The 27,897-nt window shown below is 41.0% G+C and overlaps 1 protein-coding gene across 1 annotated transcript in view; it reads left to right on the top strand.

Moving 5' to 3' along the window:
• Nucleotides 1–27,897, top strand: part of HTR4 (5-hydroxytryptamine receptor 4) — a 148,521-nt gene that overhangs the window by 67,968 nt on the left and 52,656 nt on the right. Inside the window, exon 3 of the mRNA XM_029943100.1 lies at nt 27,502–27,627. Within this exon, the coding sequence (XP_029798960.1) occupies nt 27,502–27,627 (126 nt within the window). The remainder of the gene's footprint in view (nt 1–27,501; nt 27,628–27,897) is intronic.

Here is a 27,897-nt window from a genome sequence, read left to right on the forward strand (position 1 = left end):
AGCCTGGCTAACTTTGAAGCTTTTGTTCTAAATCTCCCTTATGCTGGGGAATTATGCAAATTCCAAATTTTTTATTAGGTAAGAAATAGATATTATAAGTTGCTACATGCAAGTATAAAATGCACATAAATGATGTGATGAATTAGGAGTAAATGCTAAAAACTATGAGAAAGTAAATGGCTTGAAATGTTCGATAACATACTCTATAACAAAATATTATTAAAATGAATGTGAGAAAGGAAGATTGGCCATGCCCATGCCTTCAGGTTTAAAGAAAAAATGGTGACATATAAATAATTAAGTGTATTTCTCTAGTTTCCAAGTTAACTTGGCAGGAACTAGGAGCTATGAGTGGGATAAAGAAATTCTTCTATGAGAAAACAATGCCTAGAATCTGGACAAATAGAACTTGGTGTACAGAAACCAGAAGACCGGACATCACCATGAGTTCTATAGTGTTTTTGAAGGGCAACTGATTTTTTTAATGTTTGCTTATTTTTGAGACAAAGAGAGAGAGAGAGTGGAGGGGGGCATAGAAAGAGGGAGACACAGAATCTGAAACTGCTCCAGGCTCTGAGCTGTCAGCACAGAGCCCAATACTGGGCTCAAGCTCACGGACCATGAGATGATGACCTGAGCCTAAGTCAGACGCATAAGCCACTGAGCCAGCTGGCGCCCCAAAGAGCAACTGATTTCTAAAGGTTAGCACAATTAGCATAATTGGGCAAAGGAGCACCAAGATTCTTCTATGGAGGGGCCGTGAATTGGGCTTAGTGTACAGATGCTATCATATAGACTTTTCCTCACAAGGCATAGACCATAGCTATAAATAATAATAATGATAATAATAATAATAATAGTATTTATCAAGGGCTAACTACATGCCAGAAACTTCTCTAACTGCTTTATGCCAATTTCTTTATCTAACCCTCCAACAATTCTAAGAGGTTGGTCCTTAAGGTTATCTCTTTTTCAATGATGAGAAGCCTAACACACAGAAAATATGAAAAACTTGCCCTGGATAAATAGTACACATTAACTGGAACTCAGGCATGTCTCCAAAGGCTCTTTTCTTCACTATACCTCTCTTCCTGGGGAAAAAATTGCTAAATTTCTATGAAAATCTATTTTTGTTAATTACAGAGGAACACTTATATGGCCAAGAGAGATGTTAAATGAAAGTATACATGTTATGTCACCACTTATATGGAAAGTTCAAACTTGTTCAAACTATGCTCTATATATTGAGTAGAAAAGAACTAACAGTAGATACCTCTGGAATGTGCTGAGGATTAGGTGTTGGGTAGTAGTCAAAGTGAGTTTCAAATTTACTTGAAATGTTTCATTTTTTTTTCTAGAGTACTTAGAATGTGTTATGAAGTAGATCAAACCAACAAAATAGCATGTAGTATAATCGAAAGAGTTTCCATGTACTATCATCCAGCTTAGGAAAATGGCATAACAAATACAGTTGACTCCTCCATGTTCACCTCCACAGAAGTAATTGCCTCCGGGGATTTGAAGTCTGTTGTCCCATGGATTACTTTAAACTTCTTAGTACATAAACATGCATTCCCAAATAACACCAATCATTAGTAAGTTAATAAAATATCAATGTTTCATGTTTTTAAGTTTACCTAAATTATATACTGTGTATATTATTTTGCAACTTGCTTTTTTAAAACTCAGTGGTTATATGTGCAAAATGTATCAATAGTGATATTTTTAGCTCATTTTTTGACTCCTGCAGAGTAGACTACTTTATGACTATAATTTGTTATTTGATTTTCATGTTGTTGAACACTTAGATAATTTGCAGGGTTTTATAGTTACAGAGTGCTGTGTCCTGGGATTTCTTTAGGTTCTGTACCTCCATGTGTTTTGCAGGGCATAAACACCTTGGCTTTACTAGATAGTGCCAGAATCCTCTCCAATGTGGCTGTGCCCCTTCCAGCAGCTCATAAGAAGGCCCTCTTATTCCAGATCTGTCAACACATGGTCATGTCAGATATTAATTAGTGATAATCAAACTTTGTTAACTGAAGAATGTGTTCACGTTTTACCCATGTGACTAGAAAGAGAAGGAAGGGGGAGGAAAGAGAGAGTCAGAGACAGAGAGGGAGCAAGAGAGAGGGAGAGAGAAGAAAAAAATTGGGCATCAGGTACAGGAGAAAAAGGGAATCCAATTGCTGAGCTAGTGTGCAACTTTGGTGTTTAGATAGGGCCAACGTGGAGTCACGGGCAGGCTGAGTTGAGGTTTAGACCTCTCTGTAATTGCCCAAGGGTTATTTGTCCTCCTTTTATTAAGGGCAATACAAACCCCAAAACTGGAGATTGAAGGGAGCCTGCCATGGCTCCAAATTGGTGAGAAGAGACAGAGAGAGGCAGGAGATGCACCTAGAGTCTCTTGACTGGACCTGTGAGCCACAATTCCACCAGCCAGTCAACCATTACATCTACAGATGATTTGGCTCATTTACTAGGTTGCTTGGTGATTAACTCTCAGGTGGACAAACTCATTAGTTATCCCGTAATGCCTGCTTTCTCTTGGGATGTTGTAATCAGCTCCACTATGGGGAGATTTTAACAGCAAAAACCAGAGAACATTATTTTATGTCACTTGGTGATTTATGAAAAATAAAATGAGTTCTGTGGTGGGTGGAAATGTGACTTAATGTAGAATGTCAAAGATAAATAATCTCCCTGAGAACACAAGAAGTTCCATGAATTGCGGGACTCTTGGTCCCTCAAGCCCAACATTCCATCATCATCTCTGGCAATGAGGAAGCATTGGTAGGATGTTGAGGTGGTTTCTTCCCCATTATGTCAACTTTGATAGATTAGAAAGTCAGTTTGGGGCACACACTCATTCAGATACTTTCCTGGGCACCGAAGATATAGACCTACTTAAATAGGAGTGAGCAAATGAAATGTATCTCTTTGGATCTGTGTTCCTTATCTGAAAGTTTTGATTATAATAATAACCTTGATCTCTCTGAATTATGTGGATTAAACAGGAATAGCCGAGAAGCATTGCTAACTGAAGGCTGAATTCAGGTGATGATTTTTAAAATCTATCATCTGAGTGTGTGTGTGTGTGTGTGTGTGTGTGTGTGAGAGAGAGAGAGAGAGAGAGAGAGAGAGAGAGAGAGAGAGAGAGTCAGTCTTTAGTGCATATTTGCCTTTTCTGAGATGTATTATCTATCACTGATTAATCTGACCAATGCTAGTGAGCTTGGGTGAATAGCAAATCATTTTCTCTCCTAACCATTTACTGTTCTGTCTGTAGTGCAAGAGGGAGCTGCTAGTCAGGTTCTGGTTGTATAAAGAAATAATGGAAGCACTACATATCTTGCTATCAGGGTTTCTCCCAGTAGAAATTCTTTGCTTTGCTTTCTGTTTGATTGATCTGATCATTGTCTGTCCTGAGGAAGAGAGATAATGCAATTGACAGTGTGTGTGTGTGTGTGTGTGTGTGTGTGTGTGCGCGCGCGTGTGTGTGTGAAGAGAAGCAGTGATGGAATAATAACGGTCAGCCCATGTTTTGGTCTGTTTCCATTGAATAAAATTCATCCTGATGCTTGGCCATTTAACTGGTTTGAGAACTAATTCTTTCTCTCTAAAGATCTAGCTATACTAGTGAAGGGTTACACGGTGCCATGTTCTGTGTATTTCTGTGGTAAGGGATCAGTGTAGAAAGTTAGAATCATGGCTTTCTTACTGTTCTGCTCTTCTGTTAGATAAAGGAATAGCTTTCATGGTGTCATTGATCATAGTCCTCTAACCTTTTCTATTTTTCTTTCTTTTTTTCAATGAAAAAATAGAAACTTTATTGAATGTTCTTACCCATAATGCTACATGTTAATGATTTTTTTTCTTATTGACACATAATGTTAGGTTAGTTTCAAATGTACAACATAGTGATTCGACAAGTCTTCTAGCCTTTCCTTGTACCCCTCTCAGGTTGAGGAGCTCACTCCATTGTGAAGTTTGCAGGGCAGCTCTGGAGTTTCCAGCAGGAGTGAAAAGTACGATTTAAATGACACAATGTCTTAGCTGGATCCATGAGGAATGCCATCAGTCACTGAGCTTCTTGTGATTTTCAATATGCTGCTCTCCTCCTTCTGGGCACATTGTAGGTTTAAATATCCCACCTATCTCATGGCTGGGTTGGGCCATGTGACTAATCCTGGCTAATGAGTTGTTAAGTGGAGGTGATTTCAGTCACTTGAAAGGCAGGAGCATTTCATTCCCAGTTTGTGACATACATGTGCACCCTCCCCCACTCCAATTCTTTGTCCCTTTGGCCTGGCAACTGGCAACATCTAAATTGGTAGATACTCAAGATTACACTATATGTTAACTAACTTGAAAATAAACTCTAAAAAAGCATACAAGCTAATCACCATGTTTGGATTATGTCTATCCTGGTTCAAACTATAAATAAAAGAAAAAGATCATGATGATGTGTGGATGAATCTTGAAAATGCAGACATCGATTGGGTATTTAATGATGTAAAAGAATGTTGATTTGGGGAGCTGTGATGAAGGCATTATAGTTACATAAGGAGAATGATATTAAAGTATCTACAGATGAAATAAAATAAATAAATAAGAATAAAATGGTGGCTCCTCCATCAGTCTGGATCCATGAGTAAGCATGATGAGCAGAGTCTCCCTGACTACCCACCATGGATATGTTTCTTATAAACTACTGAAGAGTAGAGGTTGTTTGTTACCAGAGGGTATCCTAGCCTTTGCTGACTGATGCAGTGATGACTGAGAACCCGTTCTCAGAAACCTCCTCAGTATAGCATTTCAACATTACAAGTGGATTGAATTTGTGAAATGAGAAGAAAACTATTTGTTATTTTCTCTTTGTTAAAATTGAATTCTACTCTCCAATATTTCCCCTTAGTGGACCCAGTCACACTCTTTAAAATTTTTTAATGTTTATTTACTTTTGAGAGAGAGAGAGAAAGAGACAGAGCATGAACAGGGGAAGAGCAGAGAGAGAGGCAGACATGGAATTTGAAGCAGGCTCCAGGCTCTGAGCTCTGAGCTCAGAGCCTGATGCGAGTTGGAACTCACAAACCATGAGATCATGACCTGAGCCAAAGTTGGATGCTTAACCAATTGAGTCACCCAGGCGCCCCCGCTAGTCACACTCTTTAGAGCTACATAGGGCTATTTCAAAGATTGGAGTTAGCTATCCTAGCGCCTCTGGGCCCCTTGGCTTGTAGGTTGAAATCCCCGTTTCCCTACAAATCAAAACCATACTGAGATACCACCTCACACCAGTCAGAGTGGCTAAAATGAACGATTCAAGAGACTATAGATTCTGGTGAGGATGTGGAGAAACAGGCACCCTCCTACACTGTTGGTGAGAATGTAAACTGGTGCAGCCACTCTGGAAAACAGTGTGAAGGTTCCTCAAGAAACTATCAGTAGAACTCCCATATGACCCAGCAATAGCACTGCTGGGCATCTACCCAAGGGATACAGAAATGCTGATGCATAGGGGCACATGTACCCCAATGTTCATAGCAGCACTGTCAACAATAGCCAAATCATGGAAAGAGCCTAAATGTCCATCAACTGATGAATGGATCAAGAAGATGTGGTATATATACACAATGGTGTACTACGTGGCAATGAGAAAGAATGAAATCTGGCCATTTGTAGCAAAATGGATGGACTTAGAGGGAGTCATGCTAAGTGAAATAAGTCAGCAGAGAAGGACAGATACCACATGTTGTCACTCATAGGTCTAACAGGAGAAACCTAACAGGAGACCATGGGAAGGGGAAAGGGAGTGAAAAGAGTTTGGGAGAGAGAGTGAAGTAAATCATGAGAGACCTTTGAATCCTGAGAACAAACTGAGGGCTGAAGAGGGAGGGGGGAATGGGAAGGGGGTATGATGGTCATGGAGAGGGGCTCGTGTGGGGAAAAGCACTGGGTGTTATATGGAAACCAACTTGGTAATAAACTATTAATAAAAAAAAAAAAAGAAATCCACACTTCCTCAACTGCCCTACTTGTGATGCAGGGATTAATTCAAAGGCCTTTTTTATTCTCATTAACTCTGTCTAGATATTTTTGAGTGTTTGTGGATAATCATAATCCAGGACAATTCTCAGGGTATCCTTAGACTTCTAGAAACTTTAGCATCCATACCTTTAAGATCCCATAACCTGGTTAGGGTGTGCCTGGCTAGGGTGTGGGATGGTGGAAAAGGTTTGCTTTGGATCAGTGGATTAAATATTGTGAGAGAATCAAAGAATTGCTGGAGCCAGAGTGCTATTGGGATGAGTTCTAAAATTAGGAAATGGTTGAAGGCACCTAAGTGGCTCAGTCACTTGAGCATCGACTCTTGATCTGGTTTCAGGTCATGATCTCAGGGCTGTGGGATCGAGCCCTGCATCGGACTCTACTGAGCATGGAGCCTGCTTGGGATTCTCTGTCTCTGCCTCTGTCTCTCTCTCCCTCCCTGTGTCCCTCTTCTGCTTGCATTCTTTCTAAAGTATAAATAACTAAATAAAATACAATTTAAAAAAGATAGGAAATGGCTGGACAGTAAGACATTTGAAAGCACAATTTTTGGGTGTTATAGTTATTGGTAATGAAAAGTTCAAGGATTCAGCCTTGGAGTGAATATCTGAGGAAGTGTGGACCACAAACTCACTGGAGGAGAGCAGAGTTAGGGGTCCGTACTTCTCAAAGGAGTTCTCAGAACATTTTTTAAGGAGATAAATATTTACCGTAATTTCTATTCCAGATTACTTCTTTTAACTTTCAGATTATCCTTATAAGTTATACCATGGTTATTAAATTTTCTTTAATATTTTAGAACATCCATCATAGGTACATTGTACATCATGTGTTTTGGAATGAGGGACACCTTGGTTCAAATCCTGAATTTACTGCTTACTAGGTATGTGAGTTTGGGAACATCAGTTCAAATTGCTGAGCCTCAGTTTCTTCATCAGAAGATTGGATACAGTAGTAGCACCTGTCTCCACAGACTCGTTGTGACAACAGAAGAAGTTAATGCTTCAGAAGCCATATTCTTTCTGGCACATGGCGGCACCCAGATAATGACAGCTATTCTTTGCCCCACTATTATTAAAGCAGAGAGACCAAAGAGGCCTGAAGGATTGGAAAGCTGCCACAGTCAACCCTAAGGGGACACCCTAATTACATTATAGTACATTACATTATATTACATTACCTTACATATTGCAGCTGAGCATTTATTTTCAAGCTAACCACGTTAATTTTCTTTCTCAGCAGTTTCTAGTGCATAGAAGCATTTCTACCCCATAAATTATTCTGAGAAAGAATCACACACACACGCGTGCGCGCACACACACAGACACAGAATTCCACAAACCTGATTTGCAAATCTTGTCAAATTAGATATTCATTAGATAATGAAATACAGCTTTTCATGGAAGATGTGAATTATAGCTGTTAAAATCCTTCGGGGCTGTGAATGAGAAGAGATGGAAACTGAGCAGATCTTTCTAATTTTCTTGATGGAGAAATAGTCTGCTGCCTCTGCCTCTGCTTAGCTCTTTCCAACCTCTGACCTTCGCTGATCTTTAACTGTGTATGTCCAGGATTGATAAATCACGAACACTTCAGTGCATACATCTGAGACAGGACCGCTGAAGTTCAAGGAGAGAAAGCAGCCAGGCTCTTGAAAGTTACTATGCTTTTCTAGACCAGTAATTTTCAATCATATCAGATCAACTACTACCCTGCCCTTTTTAAATAACTATTTTGTAATACCTTGGACTATGCTGAAATGAAATCCATGATTTATATACTCCATACACAATTTTACAAATTATCCACATAATGCCTTAATTGGAATACAAAAAAAATTAATAAAACAGAAGTGATTTATGATAAAAGAATGTGTATTCATTATGTAAATGCTCTGGCTCGTTTATAGGAGAAAATACAATACTTGCAGTTGTGTGTCAAATCACCAGGACTGCAACAACTACCAAAGACGTCCAGGACATGTGTGTTGTGTTGGCAACAGCAGGACCGTGAGTGGCATTGCTGTTGATGACATGTGGAGAATAGTTGTTCGGAACAAAATGAAAGCACAATCTTCCCTTCATTCAGTGTATGTAAATTAACATGCAAAACATTAATTGTGTTTATGTGTAAAAGGAGTTACGTTCTAAATTAGGTACTTCTAGGCAAAATTTTCACTTACACCAATGGCTGACAGGACATTCTAGAATCATGGAGAATGGAGACTGACTTTTTTTAATGAGATATCTTCTCTTAAAATGTTACCCATCCTCCCCATGAATGCCTTTAGTGCTCCTCAGACCACAATCTCATGCCCCACAAAATCTCTCAAACGGCTTCTATGTGGGTGGTCCCTCTTTTACTGAGAACTATGTTCTAGAGAAGTTGACTGAAGTACCTGCAAGGAAAGGTTCTTTAATTACTGCAGCCAAAGGTCAGTCTCAAAAACAGACAGCAAACAGAAAAGCCCCCCAAACTATAGTTGTCCTTCTACACATCAAACATATCAAAATTCAACTCTGATCCTTCTTAAAATAGTTTGTGACTCCCCACGAAAGCCATGATGAAGATGTAGGAACTTAGCCCAGCCTCCAGTGCCCTCTCAATGTGACCCTGTTGGCCTCATCTAATGGTGCCTCTCTGGCTCCCTGTATTCCAGTCATGTCGGTCTTCCTTCAACTGCTGAAGTAAACCGTGTCGGTCTCAATGCTGCACACCCAGCCCAGGGTCCTGACATTCCCTGCCTCCTTTTCAGTCACCTTCTGTTCCTTTTTTAAATCAGCTCAATGATCGCTCCCTGAAGAAAGTGTCTTCTGATCTTCCACCGGCGTCAACACCACCATGTGCACCTCTTCTTGCAGCTTCTACAAACAACTGTAATTTTACACATACATGCAATTACTGGAGTCATGTCTACTCTGGAGGCTTCTGAGCTTCCCTGAGGGAAGGAGCTATGCTTCTGTTCCCTTCTCAGAGACTGAAATAGAACGGATCCTCAAATATTCTGGTGCGAGCTTGCACAAGTGACTGAGTAGACAGAGGGATGGTTGACGGAGCACGTGACCACACCTATGCCTGTAGCTAAGCTGACATTCCTTGGCAAGGCAGTCGAGTCAGTGAGTTTATTTGTTTTCTAGTCAGAACAAACCTCACACCCAACTGCTGAGAGAAATGAATGCTCTTATGTATGACCTGTTTGGCAGGAACAGTGCTTTAACCATCTAGTGTGAAGCAACCAAGTTGTGAGTTTGTATGAATGCAAGAGAAGACGGATTCACAAGAGAGGATGTAGTACTTCCTTAGTCTTCAGTTGAACAATTAATACATCAATATATTCTTGTAGTTTAAAACTCCAATAATGCCCCAAATGGAAAAGCTTCCTGATACCCTCCCCCTCCCTGCCCCAATATTTATGGTTAACAATTGGTTGTACAATCTATTGGCCATAATCTCTGAGTTTGCATATTTGCACATGTCTCTCTCCATCTGTTTTTATTTTCCTTCAGACTCTTGTGGTATCATATCATATGTATTGGTTTATGGATTTTCACTTAACCATGTATCTGGTAGATATTATTTTATTAATATTTTATTTGTGATTTCATTGTTTATATCTGAAATGATATGTGAGTGTGTCTATAAGTCTTTTTTATTTTAAAAATAAAATATCTCAAATATAGCAACAGCTACTGAAAAAAATAAACATACCTGTGTGCCTGTGACCCAACTACTTGTGGTATAAATTACAATCAAAATCTCCTCCTGATAAAATAGCTACCCCTTCCTTCTCTGATCCCACAGCCCCTGCCCTGAGTCCACAGTTTATCAAGTCAATACCTGTCTTTATACTTTGCATTACATGTATGTGGATTCCTTCTTATTCCTTTTAATGTCTGCATAATACTTAAGGGTATCCAAGGCTATGATTGAATTAGTCATTCCTGGAATGGTGAACATTTATACCATTTTCAAATACTCATTCTTCAAAAAAAATTTTTTTAAGTTTATTTTTTTAATTTGAGAGAGAAAGCAAGCAGGGTAGAGGCAGAGACAGAGGGGAGAGAGAGAACCCCAAGCAGGCTCTGCACTGTCAGCACAGAGCCAATGCAGGGCTCAAACTCAAGAACCATGAGAACATGAGCCTGAGCCAAAATCAAAAGTCAGACGCTCAACCAACTGAGCCTCCCAGATGCCCCTCACGTGTTCATTCTTCACACACAGCTACGCTGGTGTACAAGCATTTCCCTAGAACAGATATGTGAAAAATGTGCATTCAGAATTTTCAAAGATTTTGCCAAAGTAGCACCCACAAAACTTTGCCAGCGTATCTGCCCACAGCTAGTCCCATGAGTGCCCTTTGGGCATATCCTTAGCAGCTCCAATGATTGAAAACTTAGCGTTTTCCCAATCTGATGGGTGAAAATTAGTTCTCATCATTTTACATGACATTTTCCCAACAACCTGTATTTGGTGAGTATGGCAGTCCTCCCATATTCACAGGCAGTGCATTCCAAGACCCCCAATGGATGTCTGAAATCATGGATAGTGCCAAACCCTATGGCGACTATGTTTTTCCTGTATATACATACCTATGATGAAGTTTATACATTCGGCGCAATCAGAAATTAATCACAATAACTAAAAATAAAATAGAACAATTACAGCAATATACTGTAATAAAATGTATGTGAATGTGGCCTTCCTTTCTCAAAATATCCTATTGTACTGCACTCACCCTCCTTATGATGATGCTGAGATGGTAAAATGCCTACACAACAGGATGGAGTCAGGTAAATGACGTCGGCATCGTGATGCAGTGTTAGCTACTATTGACCAATGACCATGTGTCAGAGGAGGGCCATATGCTCCTAGACTGCCACTGCCTGCAGGTAGCTGAAACCACATAAGTGAAGCCATGGGTATGAGGGGACGGCTGCACCTACTGTATGCCAAGAAAACAGACAAAACTCTGCTTTCATAGTGCTTACAAGCTGTTGATGGGGAGGTAGTCCATAGACAAAAAAAAACAAAACAACAACAAAAAAAACCCACAAAAGAACATACACTATGTTAGATAAATGCCATGAAGGAAAATAAAGCCGTGGAGGGAATCTGAGAATGCCAGGGTGTGTTATGTTCGTTGGGGTGGTCAGGAAAGCCCTCAAGGAGGAAACATAGTGGCTATCTGGGGGAGAGTTTCTGGGAGGAAAACACAGTGGGTGCAAAGTTCAGAGTGCACTTGATATATTCAAGAAATAGGGAGAAGGCTCTTAGGAGGCAGTCTTGGTAGAAACTTCAGCTCTTCTTCATGGGCTGGGAAGCTATCGATGGATTTTGGGCTGGGTAGGAAGCACACACCGTCTGCTTAAGTTTCAGACCAATAACTCTGGCTTTTGGATAGAAAAAAGGCCATAGGGGCTTGGGATCAAAGATAAGAGTGGATTGCAAGAGACTGTGTTAAAGATGATGATGACTTGGACTAATATTAGTGGTGCCACTGCTGAGAAGTGGTCAGATTCGGGAGGAAACTGGACACATCCAAACTCCTGTGGATAAGTGGAGGAAAATACATAAAAAGCATTGAAGTCATTCTTTTTTTATAGATGCCTCAGGTGGATGGACAAACTCTGAGAAGGAATCTTTTCCTTTAAGTAAAACTCCACAGCTTATAAACTACATTTGCAATTAATAACTTCTTAAATTAAGCACACATTGGTGCATTTCAGAATCAGCTGGAGAAACAATACTTGAGGATTCAATATACTTGTCAAGGCAATTTTATGAGCAGAGCTAGATAATAGGCACTGGGTTTTGAAAAAAATAATTAGGAACATGTTACACATTTGGTGAGGAAAAATGGGAAGTCATAGAGAAGTATAAAGAAGTAATTCAAGTTTTTCTAGAGTGTCAGTACCTTGAGATAACTTTAATATATGGGTTATATATAATATGGTATATATTATTACATAAATAAATATTAGGTACTGTATATGAATCATTTATCTGTACATATGTGTGAATATATGTGTTAGCATTTCAGATACTTACCAAGCTTGCATTTGAATTTTACTCCATAAAATTCAGGCATATAAAATGCCACATTTCTTTGAGTCTCCACATTAGTTAGCTTTTTAATGAACCCTTCAGGATGGACCTCGAGGGGAAATTCAATCTCACACCTTTTATGTACCTCTTTTCTCTGGGCCAAGTTGGGCCGTTTGCATTTCAGTCTGCTGTGGCCATCACTGCTAGGACAGCTGTCTACCTGTACCGGGTCCCTGGAAGGCAGGAGGCCTTCTTGCTTCTATGTGAACCTTGACCCTGGGGTCTTTGATCCTAGTGATTGGTCTCTGCGGGTGCTGAGCAGAACTGCTGTGTTCCTTCCTGCTGGCTTTGGAGTCTGCAGACCCCTGCTTTCTCTATCTCATGGCTCCAGAAACCTCCCTCTTCCTTAGTTGGCTGTTTCTGCCCGTAGGTCAGGTGATTATGCCCTGGTGCCAGAAGCTTCTGCCTTCAGCCCTGCACCTTAAAAACCCATAACCAACATGACCAATAAAACACAAGTTTTTGTTCTCTTGTTGGGATGGAGGAGGAAGATAATCGCTCCTCCTACTAGTCTTTTTTTTATGGTTTTCAGAAAACAGTCACAAGCTAATATCTCAGTAGGTGTTTTTCTGGACCCATATGTAAACACCATTTTATAGAAAATTGAACTCATGCTCTGCTGTTTCATACCTGCATTTAGTACTGAACAATGTTTATAAGAACTTTCCCCTGTCGTTAAATATTCTTTTCAAACCCAGATTATCATGGTCGTGTAAGTATCAAATAAAGAAGAAACTGTTTAGGTAACCGATACCTAAATTTAGATATTTAGGTTATTTCCAATTTTCCCAATTATAAGCAATATGATTATGAGTCATAATATACCTACGTCTTTAAGAGCAGCTCTAATAATATATTTTTAAAGATGAAATCTTAGAAGTGGGATGATTGAAGCATGAATATTTTGAGGCTCTTTCTACATTTGTCTATACGTGTGTTTGGACATGCATTTGTGAACCGCAGGACAGTTTTTAGGTTTGTCGGGGTGGAATGGCAAGCAGTCATCTTTAAGCGAGCTGACTTTATAGCATTCTGTTCTAGGGATGCCTGTTGCCATCCAGGTAGAGAATCCAGTGATCCCACAGTTACTGTCCGCCCTGCCTTCCCCCCACCCATCACTCCCCAGCCTGCCTTTAGGGACTCGTGACAGGGCGCATAGGTGTGAGTGGACGTGCACATGACGGTGGGCTTGAATGCATAATCTTTCTCTTAAAAACCTCAGGCCCCTTCAAGTTACTAGCTACCCCTCACTGGTGGCAGCCTGATATGCCCCTGAATTCTTACACTGGCACACCGCCTTCCAAACTCCATCCCCGCTCCTGTGAACTTCCCGCACGTTCTCTTCCTTCTTTGAGCTGTCACATCTGCTTTTCTCCTAGCTGTGTTTGGAAAAATTCCAGTTTATTCTTACTCATTATCACTTTTCTCTGGACTGTATTTTTAGTTGTTCTTTCAACAGCCCCCAGCCAAATTACAACATTTGTCATAATGATCAGTCATCAACCAGGCTGTGTGTCTGGCTATGTGGAGTTAGAGGACCAGGACGCATGTGAATGTCATGTGTGTATATTTGAAATAAACAGAAGAGATGAATAATAATAGCTATCACTTATTGAGCATGTAGTACATGCCAGGTGATATCCTGAGTGTTTTATGTGTATTTCCTCACAGCAACTCCAGTGCCCAGGAGGTGACTAAAAATAGATTTAAAAGCATTGTCAGCCTTTAGAGTACATGGGAAAGGCTTCTGATAGTCTCTGGGGAAAATAGTTAATTATTGGTAGTCTGCATATGATGTCAATAATTATGTAAGTTGTAACTCAAAGAAATGATTGGCGGCCCTAGTACATCTGACTCATAGAGTGGTTTAGATGCAGATTAAGAAGAAATGCTGAGTTGAAGAAAACAAAACAAAACAAAATACACCTTAATATTGATTGCTAGGGTTTGAGCATCTTTCGGGCCAGGGTTAACTTGTACATTTGTTTTAACTTGTTTAATATATTTATTAATATAATTTGTTGTCATAATTTATTACTGTTATAACTTAATAATTTATTGTGCTAGGTGCTATAGATGCCTAAACGAATAGGCAATATGGTTGAGATGACAATATATTTAAATGAATAATTAACATACAGTGTGATAAAAGCTATGATATGTAAGCATAGGTGCTGTAAAACCTACAGGAAGAGGAAGTTCTTGGAGCTTCCCAGAGAACAAGATGTTTAACAGAGCCCCAAGGGATGTGCAAGAGCTTGCCGGGTATAGAAGGGGAGGGAGAGAAAGGGGCTAAACAAGTGTTCCTCACCTCTGTGAGGGGGTATTTGAGCACTGCTCTGTGGTAGAGCTGGCTATGGAACAGTCAGACATCGAGGTGGAGAGCTAAGCAGGGACCAGATTAAATAAAGTCACATCTGGTATTTTCCCGACATTACAGGATTTGGGACTGATAAGGGGAGGGAGTTAGTTCCTTCTGGGAAAAAAAACAAAGTGAAACGTTTTTAACTTCAGTGCAGCTAATGGTTGGGAAGAGGAAGAGTCAAGGCAGATGACCAATTAAAAGGTGACTCATTCATTCATTTATTTATCCAATCATTCATTAATCCATTCATCTTTTTGAGTACTGGTATGTGCAGGCACTGTTTTAGGCACTAGAGATACACCACTGAACATAACAGACCAAGTTCCTGCTTACAGTGGGATTACATTCAAGACATTCTAGTGTGTCAGCTGTGAAACAGCTCTGAAAATCAGCCATGCGAGCAGGGGAATAGGAAATGAGAGACAGGTCCTGTGTTAAATTTGGTGGTCTGGAACGTCATCTCTTCAGAGGTAGATCTGAGCAGAGGCTTGAATGAAGAAGTGAGTAGTTTTGATCCGAAAGATCCAGTGGGAGGCAGCACCCGATGAGAGACCCTGAGGTGGGAACCCCAGTTGGCTCCTTTTGGGAATAGTGAGGAAGCCTTTACAACTGGAGCACATGGGAAAAGAGAACGTGGTAGAACAGCCAAGAGGCAGCTTCGTGGAGCCATTTAGGCCATGGTAAGGGTGCTGGGTATTACCGTGAGTGTGATTAGGGAAGTGACACGTTCCAACCTAACCATATTACAAGCTCATTCTGTCTCTGGATGAAGTATGGGTTGTATTATGGAAAATCATAGAAGCAGAAACACCAGTTGAAAGGCCTTTGCCATCACCCAGGTGAGACATGAGGTGGTCTAAATGAGGGTGGTAATGGTCTAAAGAGCAGGGAAATAGTCAGAAGCAGGAGACATGGTTTAAGGTAGAGCTCCCAGGATTTGTTGATGTATGTGAGATATGAGAAAAAGAGGCTTACTAAGAATTACTTTAAGCTGGTTGGCCCAAGAATGGAAAAAGAGGCTGCTTATTGAGATGGGACGCAGAGTTGAGGTGGGGGAAACTAAGAGTTCAATTTTAGAGGTATTAAACTGAAGCTGTTTGATAGACTGGTAACTGAAGGCAGAATAAGCAGTAGGATGTGAGCGACCCATTGTAGTCTCTGCAAAGACAAGAGAAAGACCTTCATTAGGGCAGTGACAGCAGACTGGAGAGGAGCGAAGAGATCTACAAAGTACTTAGAGTAGGTAGCAGCTTAGGGAAAGGAAGAAAAATGGAGTAAGATGCCTAGTTTCTGGTGTGCTCAAGTGGAAGGATGCTTCTTTTCACTTAGCAAAAAAATCCAGAAGAATAAAAAACTCCCCAGTTAAATGGGTTTCTTTTTGGAGGTTCTTAGAGATCTAAAAGTCCCCTGCCATATTCTTCTTTAGACCAAACTTATTTCTGGTTCCAGAAGAACAGGGATCATCAAACTAGTTTCATAAAGGACCAGGAAAAATAGCTTTAGCTCTTGCAGTTCATACAGTCTCCATCATAATTACTGAACCCTGCCTTTGCAGGAGAAAGCAGCCATAGAAGATACAAAAGTGATTGAGTTTGAGCGTGTTCCAGGGAAATTTTATTCACAAATACAGATGGTGGGCTGGATTTGCCCCACCCCCCAGCCATTGTTGGGCTACCTCCATAGTAGAGCAACCCCCAGCAATTTCTTCTTTCTTCCAAGCAGAAAATTTTTACTCCATCAGAGCATAGATGAGAAGTCATACTTAGCAACAACAAGCCTGGACCCTGGTGAAGTATGCGATGCTGGATCCATTAGCAACTGGTTCCCAGTGATAGGGGCCAAATGTAGCAGAAGGATGGGGAGCAGGTTGTTATCAGAGTATGGGAAATTCCGCTTTTCCTTGAGCCTTTATCCTTGGGGTAAATGATTGACTACAGGGGAGAGGCCTCATGTGGCTCACAGTTTTATTTCCCCCTGGGTTGGATTTCTTATAACCACAAGAATAATTTCAAGGGAATGACCAGCCAAATACTGAAAACATACCATTTGTCTTATTCGAAAAGAACACATTTCTGTACCTGGTGAGCCCTGAGTACCCTAAACAACTGTGGGGAAAGAGATACTTGCAAAACAAACCAGAGGCCTTATACTGAATTTGCATGTGGATAAAAACTATATCATAAAAGAATTATATTTTAAGCTGTTCACTCAGTTCCGATTTTGGAAGATGGGTTTTTTTTTTTAAGTTTATTTATGTTGAGAGAGAAAGCATGTACATGCTTGAAGGAGGAGCAGAAAGAGAATCCCAAGCAGGCAGGCTCTGCATTGACAGCTTAGAGCCTGACACAGGACTTGATCTCATGAACTGTAAGATCATGACCTGAGCCAAAATCAAGAGTTGGACGCTTAACCAACTGAACCAACCAGGCATCCCAGAAGAATGGATTTTCTTAAAGTGAGACTCATCTCTAAGGTGTAATTTACTGACATTATCATTTAGCATTTTATTTCCAAAAAGATAGGAAGCCCTGGTTGTTAACATACTGCACAGCCCTGAGAATCTTCCCCAATGTGGATCTCACCTTGTCACATCGGTCCTGGCTGAAGTTTGCCTTCAGGCTTGGCCTCAGATAACAGTGTCTCTGATCCTGATACCTTTTGTATTCCTTGCAGCTTTGAACTCCCATTATACTCTATATAGACAGAGCCTCTTTGGGCTTTGAAGTTTTTCTTATGCCCCACATGTGTAATCTCTGAGGCCCTTAAAAAGCCTGTTAAAAGCTTGCCACTAGAATTTTCCTCCACAGGTTTGCATTTGAAAAATACCTAACCTTCATCAACTCTGCATCAAACACCAGCACCACCCTCCCACTCTCAAAAACAATCAGAAACAAGATTTTTAAAAGAATTGCATAGAAACTCCATTTTGCCTCATTTTCCTCCTGTAAAGAATTCATTATCCCTACTAACTTCTGTAGCCAGCATATTTTCACAAGACATATTAAACTGTCATCATCAGATGTTGGATATTAAGTGTGTAGACAAAAAGTAAAACTTTAGCATGTCTTTTTTTTTCTTAAGGGATTGTATTTAATCTCAAATGAGCATGTTTAGAATTTAATGGGGAAAGCACTGGGCTTGGAATCAGTGTATAGGTTTAAGTCCCAGGTGCATCACTTGGTAGTTACAGGAGCTTAAGTTTCCCAGACATGCTGAGCACCAGTCTCTTCAGAAAGAAGACATCATGATATTAGATTACACGGTACTTGAGAAGATGAAGCGAGGCAGTGTGGAAAACCTCCCCCGTGCATCGTTTGCCATATAGTCGGTGCTCGATAAATCAGTGTCAGAATCTCCCTCTCTTCCAAGCAGGAAGTTCCAAACGTGGGAGCGAAAGAAAGTGATTTGCAATGAAGACAGGAGGGCTGGGATAGAAGGCATCCTGTCCGGTGCTTCCAAAGTGTGGTCCCCAGACCTGCAGCATCAGCATCACCTAAGAACCTGTTAGAAATGCAGATTTGGGGCCACTCCAGATGTACGGAATTAGAAACGATGTGGGTGGATCCAGAAATCGATGTTTTAACCAAGTTTTGACATTCCCTGGTGATTTTGGAGCATCACTGCTCTGATGCTTTTACTAGGGAATGGTTTTATATGAATTATCATATTTAGTTTTTCTGGGGAAAAAACATTTTTGATCAAATAAAAGCATACTTAAAAAAAAAAGCTAACCAGAAGATCTGAAAACTTACCATTAAGAACCCAGAGTAAGTGTAATACCTAGAACATATCTAGAATGTGGAAAGGAACTAACACGTGAATGAGGACAGAGGCAGTCAGCAGAGGCTACAGCAAGGGGGTTGGCCATCCCTACTCACAGTCTGCAAAGACTCAAAGTCAGGCAAGAGGGTAGAAAAGCTTATGGTGAAAACAATGGGGCTTCATCTGTTCTCTGACTGGAGGTTGTTGGCATAGGGAAACAAGAGAGTGAGCTAAAAAGAAATGAGGGGCTCTCATGTAATTGGTTTGGGGGGCATGTTTGGCTTTCTGTGGTTGGTCTTCAGCTGAAAGCAGGTAGGAGGGAAGAAACAGAGCCATTGAATAAGTCCCAACCTTTCTGGACTGGTTGCTGCAAATATTGGCAGTTAGAGTTTTCCTATTATGTAGGATCTGGCCATTGTTTGTACATTAGGCTGTCATGAAACCCAGGACAAAAATGTGCATATATTTAAAGAAAATGACATATGCTTTGAAAAGTTTGCGTCCTGCTCATGAAGGTATTGGTATAGAGGAAAACCGTTAACATTCTTATAGGCTCTGCCATTTCTACTTTACCTAAAAAGGCATTTATACATTAACAGAAGAAATATTACCAGTGTAAATATTATCTGAGCTTAAGTCTCCTGAATGTTGTGGATTTTGTTCATGGCAACCAATGAAGATAACAAAGCCAGTACTCACACAACATCATTAGTTGTAAAAATGATGTATACTGTCAAAGCAAAAGTTGCACTGGAGAAAATGAAACAGAAGAGGATGACTCTTTTCAACACTGTTGCTTTTGGGGAGAGAACCCAGGATCCAGTCTGAACTCAATTTCACTAAAGCAGAGGGCAGGAGAGGTTTCCAGGAGTGGAGTGGGGGGTGGGAATTACAGCCCATCTGCATTTGGTATATGGCCTTACCCAAAGGAAACAGGAGTCGTTTTATAATTTGGAGCAGTGCATCCACTGGACATAGGCTCCTACCCTCCCACAGAAAGTGGGAGATAGGGACTCTGTATTCCTTAATGATAGCGTTTCAAAGGGACGGCTGTTAGGTCCATGTGGAAGGCCATTCTAGCTTGTAAAACTGAAAAGAGGCTTTTAAAAATATTTCTATCCCAAAGGGCCAGAGAAATCATCTACAATGACAAGTTTTCTAAAGTAAATGCTCTAAGATCACACCTGTCAGAATGGTGAGTATCAAACGGCAAGAAATAACAAGTGCTGGCGAACTTGTGGGGAAAAAAAGGGAACCCTTGTGTTGGTGGGAATGTAAATTAGTGCAGCCACTATTCAAAACAGTATGGAGGATCCTCAAGAAACTGCAAATAGAAATGGCATATGATCCAGTAATTTCACATCTGGGTCTTTACCCAAAGAGAGTAAACACACTAATTCAGAAAGATACGTGCCCCTCTATATTTATTGCAACTTATTTACAGGAGCCAAGATATAGAAGAAACCTAAGCTACCACTGATATGTGAATGGATAAAGAAGATGTGGCATATATACAAGGAATATTCTCAGCCACAAAAAGGAATAAAATATTGCCATTTGTGACAATGTGGATAGACCTACAGGATAAAATGCTAGATGACGTACATCAGACAGAGCAAGACAAACACCATATGATTTCATTTGTATATGGAATCTAAAATACAGAATAAATGAAGAAAAAAACCCAAATCAGAAACAGGCTCATAAGTATAGACAACGAACTGGTGGTTGCCAGGGTCGGCGGGAGGAAATGGGTGAAATAAGTGGAGAGGATCTAGAGGTGCAAATTTCCAGTAAATTAAGTCACAGGGATCTACAGTACAGCATAGGGAATGTAGTCAATAGTAGTGTAATCAGTTTGTGTGGTAACAGATTGAAACTACACTTACAGTGGTGAGCATTTCATAATGCATCTAAACATTGACTCACTGTGCGATACTAAAACCAATATAACAGTGTGTGTTAACCATGTTTTGATTTTAATAACTTTTTTTAATGTTTATTTATTTTTAAGAGAGAGAGAAAGACAGAGTGTGAGTGGGGGAGCGGCAGAGAGAGAGGGAGACACAGAATCTGAAGCAGGCTCCAGACTCTGAGCTGTCAGCACAGAGCCTGATGCGGGGCTCGAACTTATGAACTATGAGAGCATGACCTGAGCTCAAGTCGGATGTTTACCCGACTGAGCCACCCAGGTACCCCTCAATTAAAAAAAAATAAAGAAAATTCTGAAAGAAAAGGTAAACTAGAACCTAGAGTCAGGGAGAAGTCTATCTAAAGTTTAGTCAAGCCAAGCAGAAAGGTATGGCCATCTTGGTCAATACAGTCTTCTCTTTATGGACAAACCAGAGGTCATTACATTTAAGGTCATTAAAATTTACACCAGAAAAACAATCCAATTTTAGTTAGGGTCTCTCTTTGTTTGCATCCTTTGTGCTGACATTTGGCAAGAAAATAAATACTGTCTTTTCTAATTTACCTGATGGGGCGCCTGGCTGGCTCAGTCAGTTAAGTGTCGACTTCGGCTCAGGTCAGATCTCACGTTTGTGGGTTCGAGCCCCACATCAGGCTCTGTGCTGACAGTGCAGAGCCTACAGCCTGCTTCTGGTTCTGTGTCTCCTTCTCTCTCTGCCCCTCCCATGCTCATGCTCTGTCTCTTTCTGTATCAAAAATAAATAAAAAACATTAAAATTTTTTTAATTTACCTGCAATTCTTTCAGGGGACCATGCAGTGGTGGGCATGATGGGTGAAGGAAACCTTTTATAGGGTATATTTTGAACTTCCTGGGCTCCTGGGTGGATGTGCTGTTGTGTATTTACAGGGGAGCCAGGAGAAGAGCAAATGCAAAGGTCCTAAGGTAGGAACGATCTTCCCCTGGAACTGGGACTTACAAGGAATGGGAGAGGAGGCGCATTCTCCAGAGAGCATGGATCTGGTGAGGGAGGCCTCTTACCAAACAGAGTTTTATTGCAAAATTCAATGCATAAAAAGAAACAGAAGAACTGCTCTAGTTGCCCTGCCTCCTGGGTCCCCCTCCCTCCCAGAGTGGTTCTGTGCTATTGCTGGGGACCTATGGAGGGGACACTTCTCTTGTTCCACTGGATGTTTTCTTCACTCTCAGCTTCCACAATTCCACACTCACCTGATGTTCCTCAGAAATCCATGGGCATTTTGTCTCCTTCCCCTCTCTGGTTCCTCCTTCTCCTGCATGGCTCAGTCCTGGAGTTCACCAAGCCCCTGGCCCTCTTCTTGGGTGATTGCATCCCTCCCCTGGGCTCTAAATCCCACCAAATGCTGGAAATGCCAAGTGCATGTATCGCCTTCACAGCCATCCCTTCTGAACTCCACATACACATATCCAATTGCCTCTTCGACACATTTACTTGAATGTCTTTAAATTTTTTTTTCAGTACTCTCTACATCCCCGATTGTGAACTTGAACTCACAACCCCCAATATCAAGAGTCACCGGCTCTTCCAACTGAGCCAGTCAGGTGCCCTTTCACTTAAATGTCTTATAGGTATCTCATACACATGTTTTTCTCATCTCATTAAATTCCTATCTCATTACTCAGGTAAGCAATTCAGAATGTAATTTCCATTTCTTCTTATCTGTCCTTCGATCTGTTATTCTTACCTATCCCTTTACTTCCCAAATATACCTTTATTCCACCCACAGCCGCGACCCTACTCCAAGCCACTGCCATCACTTACATGAGCTTTGGCAAGGGGCCCTGACAGGTTCACTTACTTTCTCCCACATTTACATCCCCAGGGCTACTTTTCTGCTTAAATCACTTCACTGCATTCTCGTTTATTGTCTAATAGAACATAAGCTTCTCAGCAGTGCATACAAAGCCCAAGGGATCTGGCTTCTGGCTGTTTTTTAGAGCCCACCCCAGAATTTTTATTCCTTGCTCATGCCCCTCCAATGGTAAACACAAAACATCCTTCCTATCTTAGGACCTTTGCATTTGCTCTTCTCCTGGCTCCTCAACTCGTGGATCCTCTGCATGTATCACAATTCAGCTAACCATCGCTTCCCATGTTGCCTGGGTACCTCGCTTCTCTCTAATCTAGTTGCTCTCCATCCACCGTCGTGCAGTTTCCCTTGATAGTTTTATAACCCCAAATGTGATTCATGAGCCAGCAGGCATGAGCAGAACCCCAGCCCCCACCCCAGGTCAAAAGAATCAGATCTTGCATTTTGACAAGATCCCCAGTAAATGTACATGAACATTAAAGTCTGAGAGTATCACTTTGAAGTACTGATCACCAATTATATTTCCTTAGCTGTGCTCTTGCTTGTTGTCCTTTTCCATTAATAGTGTGAACTCCATGAATGTCAGGTCTCTGTCACTTTCTTTACTGCTGCGGTCCTGTGTTTAGCACAGTGCTTGGCATATGGTTGGCGATCAATACATATTTGACAAATGAGATGTTTAGTCTAACTTCCTTAACTGATCCATGAAGAAACTGAGGCTTGTGGAAGTTACACAGCTGTTATTAACATGTCCAATGCAAAAAAAGATAGAAGTATTCTTGACTCCTAAGAAAGTATAGTGTGTGTGTGTGTGTGTGTGTGTGTGTGTGTGACCTTGAAACCAATTGTTCTGGATGATGTGACAAACAAACCTAAAATTTCCATGGGCTATTGTCCCTCTGCAGGCTTCTGATACTACTACTAACAATGATTCTTTATTTATACTTTACTTTATCATTCATAATCCATTTTCACATACACTGACCTATGTGGAAATTACCCAGAATTATTGTCCCAAGTTTTCTTTTATCAAGAGCAGATAAAATGGTACACAGAGCCAATAGCTGTGTGGTGTTTCTTTATTAATAGATCAAGAGATCACTGAAAGAAGCAAAAGAGAAAAGAAAGCAAAATTTCTCACAAGAATAAGTGTCAAAGAACCAATTTAGTGGAGTGGATAGCTCTTTGGCCAGGTGAGACATGCCTGGTAGAGGTTGACAGGGAGTGGTTGGATGATATCCAAGGTAACCCAACCATCTAACACAGATTTTGCTGAAGTGATTCCTGATGTATTTTAATTACCACTGGGCTTACATCTAGTTCAGTAGACAGTTCTGTTTAGTTCGAAAAGCTTCTTCTAATGTTAAATTTTGCTTGCCACTCACAGTTTAAAGTTTACTTATTTCTGGCTCCTAATTGGCATGCCACAAGTGAACCATAACATTGAATTGAGAATCTCTGACCCTGATATTCCCATTTGATTTGAAATTCACATTCTCTGGTGCCAGAGGTGTTCACCACATACCCTGAATCTGTTTTTTTCTCCCATAAGAGGAAAGGTGGTATAGGGGAGATGGTTCTAATGTCAAGGATGTGGTTGATAAAGAATCCATGTTCTAAGAGTATGTTCAGATCATTGCCTATAGATAAGAAAGTGACTTAAAATCAGCCAGTCCAACCTGCCTCCAACACAGGGGCCTGATATAGAATCCTATATGTGGCCATCCATATAAACTTTTATTTATTTATTTTTTTGAGAGAGAGAGACAGACAGACAGACAGACAGACAGACAGACCAGGGGAGGGGCAGAGAGAGAGGGAGACAGAATCTGAAGCAGCTTCAGGCTCTGAACTGTCAGCATGGAGCCTGATGTAGGGCTTGAACTCACAAACTGTGAGATCATGACCTGAGCCCAAGTCAGATGCCTAACTGACTGAGCCACCCAGATGCGTCCATATAAACTTTTTTTTATTGTGATAAAATATATGTAACATCAACTTTACCATTAATGTATAAAGTAACTATTTTAAATATATAATCCAGTGACAGTAAGTACATTCACGATGGTGCAGAACCATCATTGCTATCCATTTCCAGAATATTTTCCTCTTCCTGACAGAAACTTTGTACTCACTAAATAACTTCCCATTCCTTGCTCCTTCATGTCCCTGGTAACCATTATTCTGTTCTGTCTCTATGAATTTGCTCTTCCAGACTCTTCATATAAGTGGAATCATATAGTATTTGTCTCTTTGTTTGATATTTGTGCTTCATTAAGTATATTCTTTTCAAGGTTTATCCATGTTGTAGCATGTTTCCAACCTTAATTTCTTTTTATGGCTGATTAATATTCTGTAGTATGTATATACCACATTTTGTTCATCCGTTCATCTGTTGATGGACACTTGGGTCATTTCTACCTTTTTACTACTGTGAATAATGTTGCTATAAACATAGGTGTAAAAGTATTTATGTCCCTGCTTTCAATTCTTTGGGGTATATACCCAGGAGTAGAATTACTGAATCATCTGGTCATTCTATGGTTAGCCTTTTGAGAAACATTTGAGAAAATTTCTTTTGAGAAACTGCTTTCCACAGTGGATGCACCGTTTTACACTTTCCCCCAGAACGTGCAAGAGTTCCTGTGTCTGCATGTGGTTATCGACACTTGTTATTTTTCAGTTTTGTTTTATTTTATAATAGCCATCTCAGTGGGTGTGAAGTGGTATTTTATGGATGCCTAGGTATTCTTAAACATTTCCTGAGCCAGGGAGTTCAGACCAACAGCAGGAAGCTGTTGTGGATCATCCTTAGCTGTTAGAAAGTTCTACTAACCATTACTAAATCTTACCTTTCTCCGACAGTGATTCCCAACCTTGGTTGCACATCAGAATCTCTTGAGAGCTTTTAAAAATTCCAGTATTTAGGCTGCCAAACCCAGACCAATTAAATCAGTGTCTTTGAGATTGGAGTCCACGCATCGACACTTTTTAAAGCTCCTTAGGTGATTTCAATGTGTAACCAAAGTTGAGAACCACTGCTTACAACCTGATCCCTGGTCCCACTTCATTCCTCAGGTCTGCAGGGCATAACGTGTGACAACCCTTTCACAGAGCCTCTGTGACAACCCTTATTATATAGCCAGACCTTCTGCCCCCTCTGGCAGTCCTGTCCTCCTCTCCCTCCTAGATGTTTTACCTAGTGTGAATTACCAGCTTATACTTTAAGTATTTTCTTATTTATCTATCCATTGTCTGTTCTCTGTTTTGCTTATCTGCTTCTGCAAGACATACAGCAATGCCTAATGCAGAGTAGGTGCTCAGAAAATATTGTTGAACGAACGAATGCATGAATCTGCTCTCATTTCAGATGACAGTGCTTCAAGATAGTTAAAAATAGCTTTTGTATCTTATCTCTGGGCCTTCTCCTCTCCAGGCAAAATCTTCTTTGTCCCTTCAACCAGTCTTCAAAGATGTTGAAGCATAAACATCACCATTATGCATGCAATGTGTTTTTCTTAATTAGCAAAAATAACTGAGCACTTTCTATATACTACACATATTATACACTCATATTATAGATTAGACGCTGTGCTAGGACCTGGGAATTGCAGTGAAAAAGATAACCAAAGTCACTGTGGGAGGGTGGGTCACAGACAGTAATCAACAGAAGTCATTTTGGATAGCAAGAAGCTGCAAAATGTTTGTGGGTTGTGGCACACTGAACAGGGCTTCACTTGACTGAGACCTGAGTGACCAGAAGAAGCCAGCCCTGAAGAAGCATTCCAGGAGGAAGGCACAGCAAGTGCAAGGGGCTTTGTGGGGGGAAACATGTTTCCAAAGGGTTCTCAGTCTGAGAAGAACAAGGGGAAAACCCACTCATCTCCTTTTCTAGACACTTTACTTGAAGTAACTTGGCCTAAGATCACATGAGTTTGGGGTCGCCATATCACCCTGTTGAAGACTTTTTCCTCATGAATCAAATCTTCCCTGTTCAGTACTTGTAACATGTGGATAGTTGGAACTTAGATGTGGAAGGGTGATTTAGATGAACATAACTTGAATTTCTCTTTCAGAGCCTTAGCCGTAATGACTTCAATCAATACAAATACTTGTCAGCAGAGTGGAGGAGATTGCTGGTTCTCCAACCATCGTAATACTGGTTTCTTATTCCAGGTGGCACTTTATCTCCCATGCCAGACCTAATGGAAAACCATTTGGGATGAGGCCAGAGCTAGGATTTGCTGGACTGCTTCCATTTGGGGCCAGCTGCCATCTTGGTTTTTAGTCAAAGTAGTTCAGTCAAAATAACTGTTTCTTGCTGCTTGAGACCCTGTGTTTCCAGGCTCATGGGCAAGCAGCCTCTCCCAGGTCAGACACCAATACACTTTGACAATTCAGTTCTCTACTCTGGGCCTCAGCTTCTCCATGTTGAAATGTAGGCTTTGGGTCAGAGGGTTTTGAGACCTTTTAAAACATAATTAAAAAGAAAGATTTTATTACTACTCTATTGAAAATGGAAACTTTTTTCTATAGCTTTTTAATAATCTACAGATTTTATGCTTTTATTGATGAAGGCACTTGCATCCAAGTTAATAAAACAAAATGCCAAGTTTACACCGGAGGGCAGGGTTCATAGGATCAACTCAGATGCTGAAATTGACAAGAACACAGATTTGAGCTATTCTTTTGGGCACCAAGAGAAATATGATTCAGGGCAGATGAAAACAGTCCCTGAGCCTATTGACTGGCTGCTATCTTTCCAGTGCAGTTCACAGAATCCGAGATCAGTTGATTCAGGTCAACTTTTTGCTAGAACAGCCTTCAAGCCATGACCTCTCCCCGTGACAGCCCACCTCCACACGGCAGCTTTTTCATGGGCAGGGGTGGGGCCCTAGAGACAGGGTGACCTTGTATTCATGCAGACCCTGATTCCGGTTACTGGCATTCATTCATCCAACACCAACTTTCCTTCATCCGACAAATGTAAGCGATGCATTGAGATTGAACTAATCAGTGGATAGGACGGGCAGGCTCTCCACCTGGTAGAGCTTACATCCTAGTTGGGGAGGTGCGTGCAACAGCAATCAACCAAATAACCCTTCTGAGCGCAGGCTGAGATGAGTGCTCTGAAGGAAAGTCACAAGCTCTCTGATGGAGAATAACTGTTTAATGGCATGCTAGTTACTTCATCTCTCTGAGCCGCTCCCTCCTCGTTATGTACAAGTTAAATAGGATAATATGTATAAAGTGATGAGTACAGACATTGACATATACCAGGTGCACAGTAAATGTGAACTACAGCTGCTGACGGTGCAGCTACCTTCCTGAAGATAAATGAGGAAAACGTTACTTTTCTTCCATGTGTCTCAGAGTTCCGTTCAATTCTGTGTGTGTGTGTGTGTGTGCGCGCGCGCACGTGCCTGCGTGCACATGTGCGTGTGCGTGTGTCTTCCAGTTCCAAGGAGGGTTTTGGGTCAGTGGAGAAGGTCGTGCTGCTCACGTTTCTCTCGGCGGTTATCCTGATGGCCATCCTGGGGAACCTGCTGGTGATGGTGGCTGTGTGCAGGGACAGGCAGCTCAGGTGAGTGGCAGGAGAAGACCTCCTGCGGCAACCGGGGTGGAGTTTGAGGCTCTCCCTGGAGAGCTGGGGTCTGAACTGTGAATCCCATCACAGTCCGAATTGTGAGAGGGAAAGGATGTTGGCAAAACAGAGAAGGGAAGAGATCACATGTGACTTCCCCATGGTAACATAACCAGTATTACGCACTTATGTGCCTCTCTGTCCTGTCTTTTCCCTGTATTCAACTTCAGGTTTGGGCAGGGAGATTGGTAATAGTTGTGATCACTATAT

Source organism: Suricata suricatta, chromosome 6 (assembly GCF_006229205.1).
Source record: "Suricata suricatta isolate VVHF042 chromosome 6, meerkat_22Aug2017_6uvM2_HiC, whole genome shotgun sequence".
NCBI lineage: Eukaryota > Metazoa > Chordata > Mammalia > Carnivora > Herpestidae > Suricata > Suricata suricatta.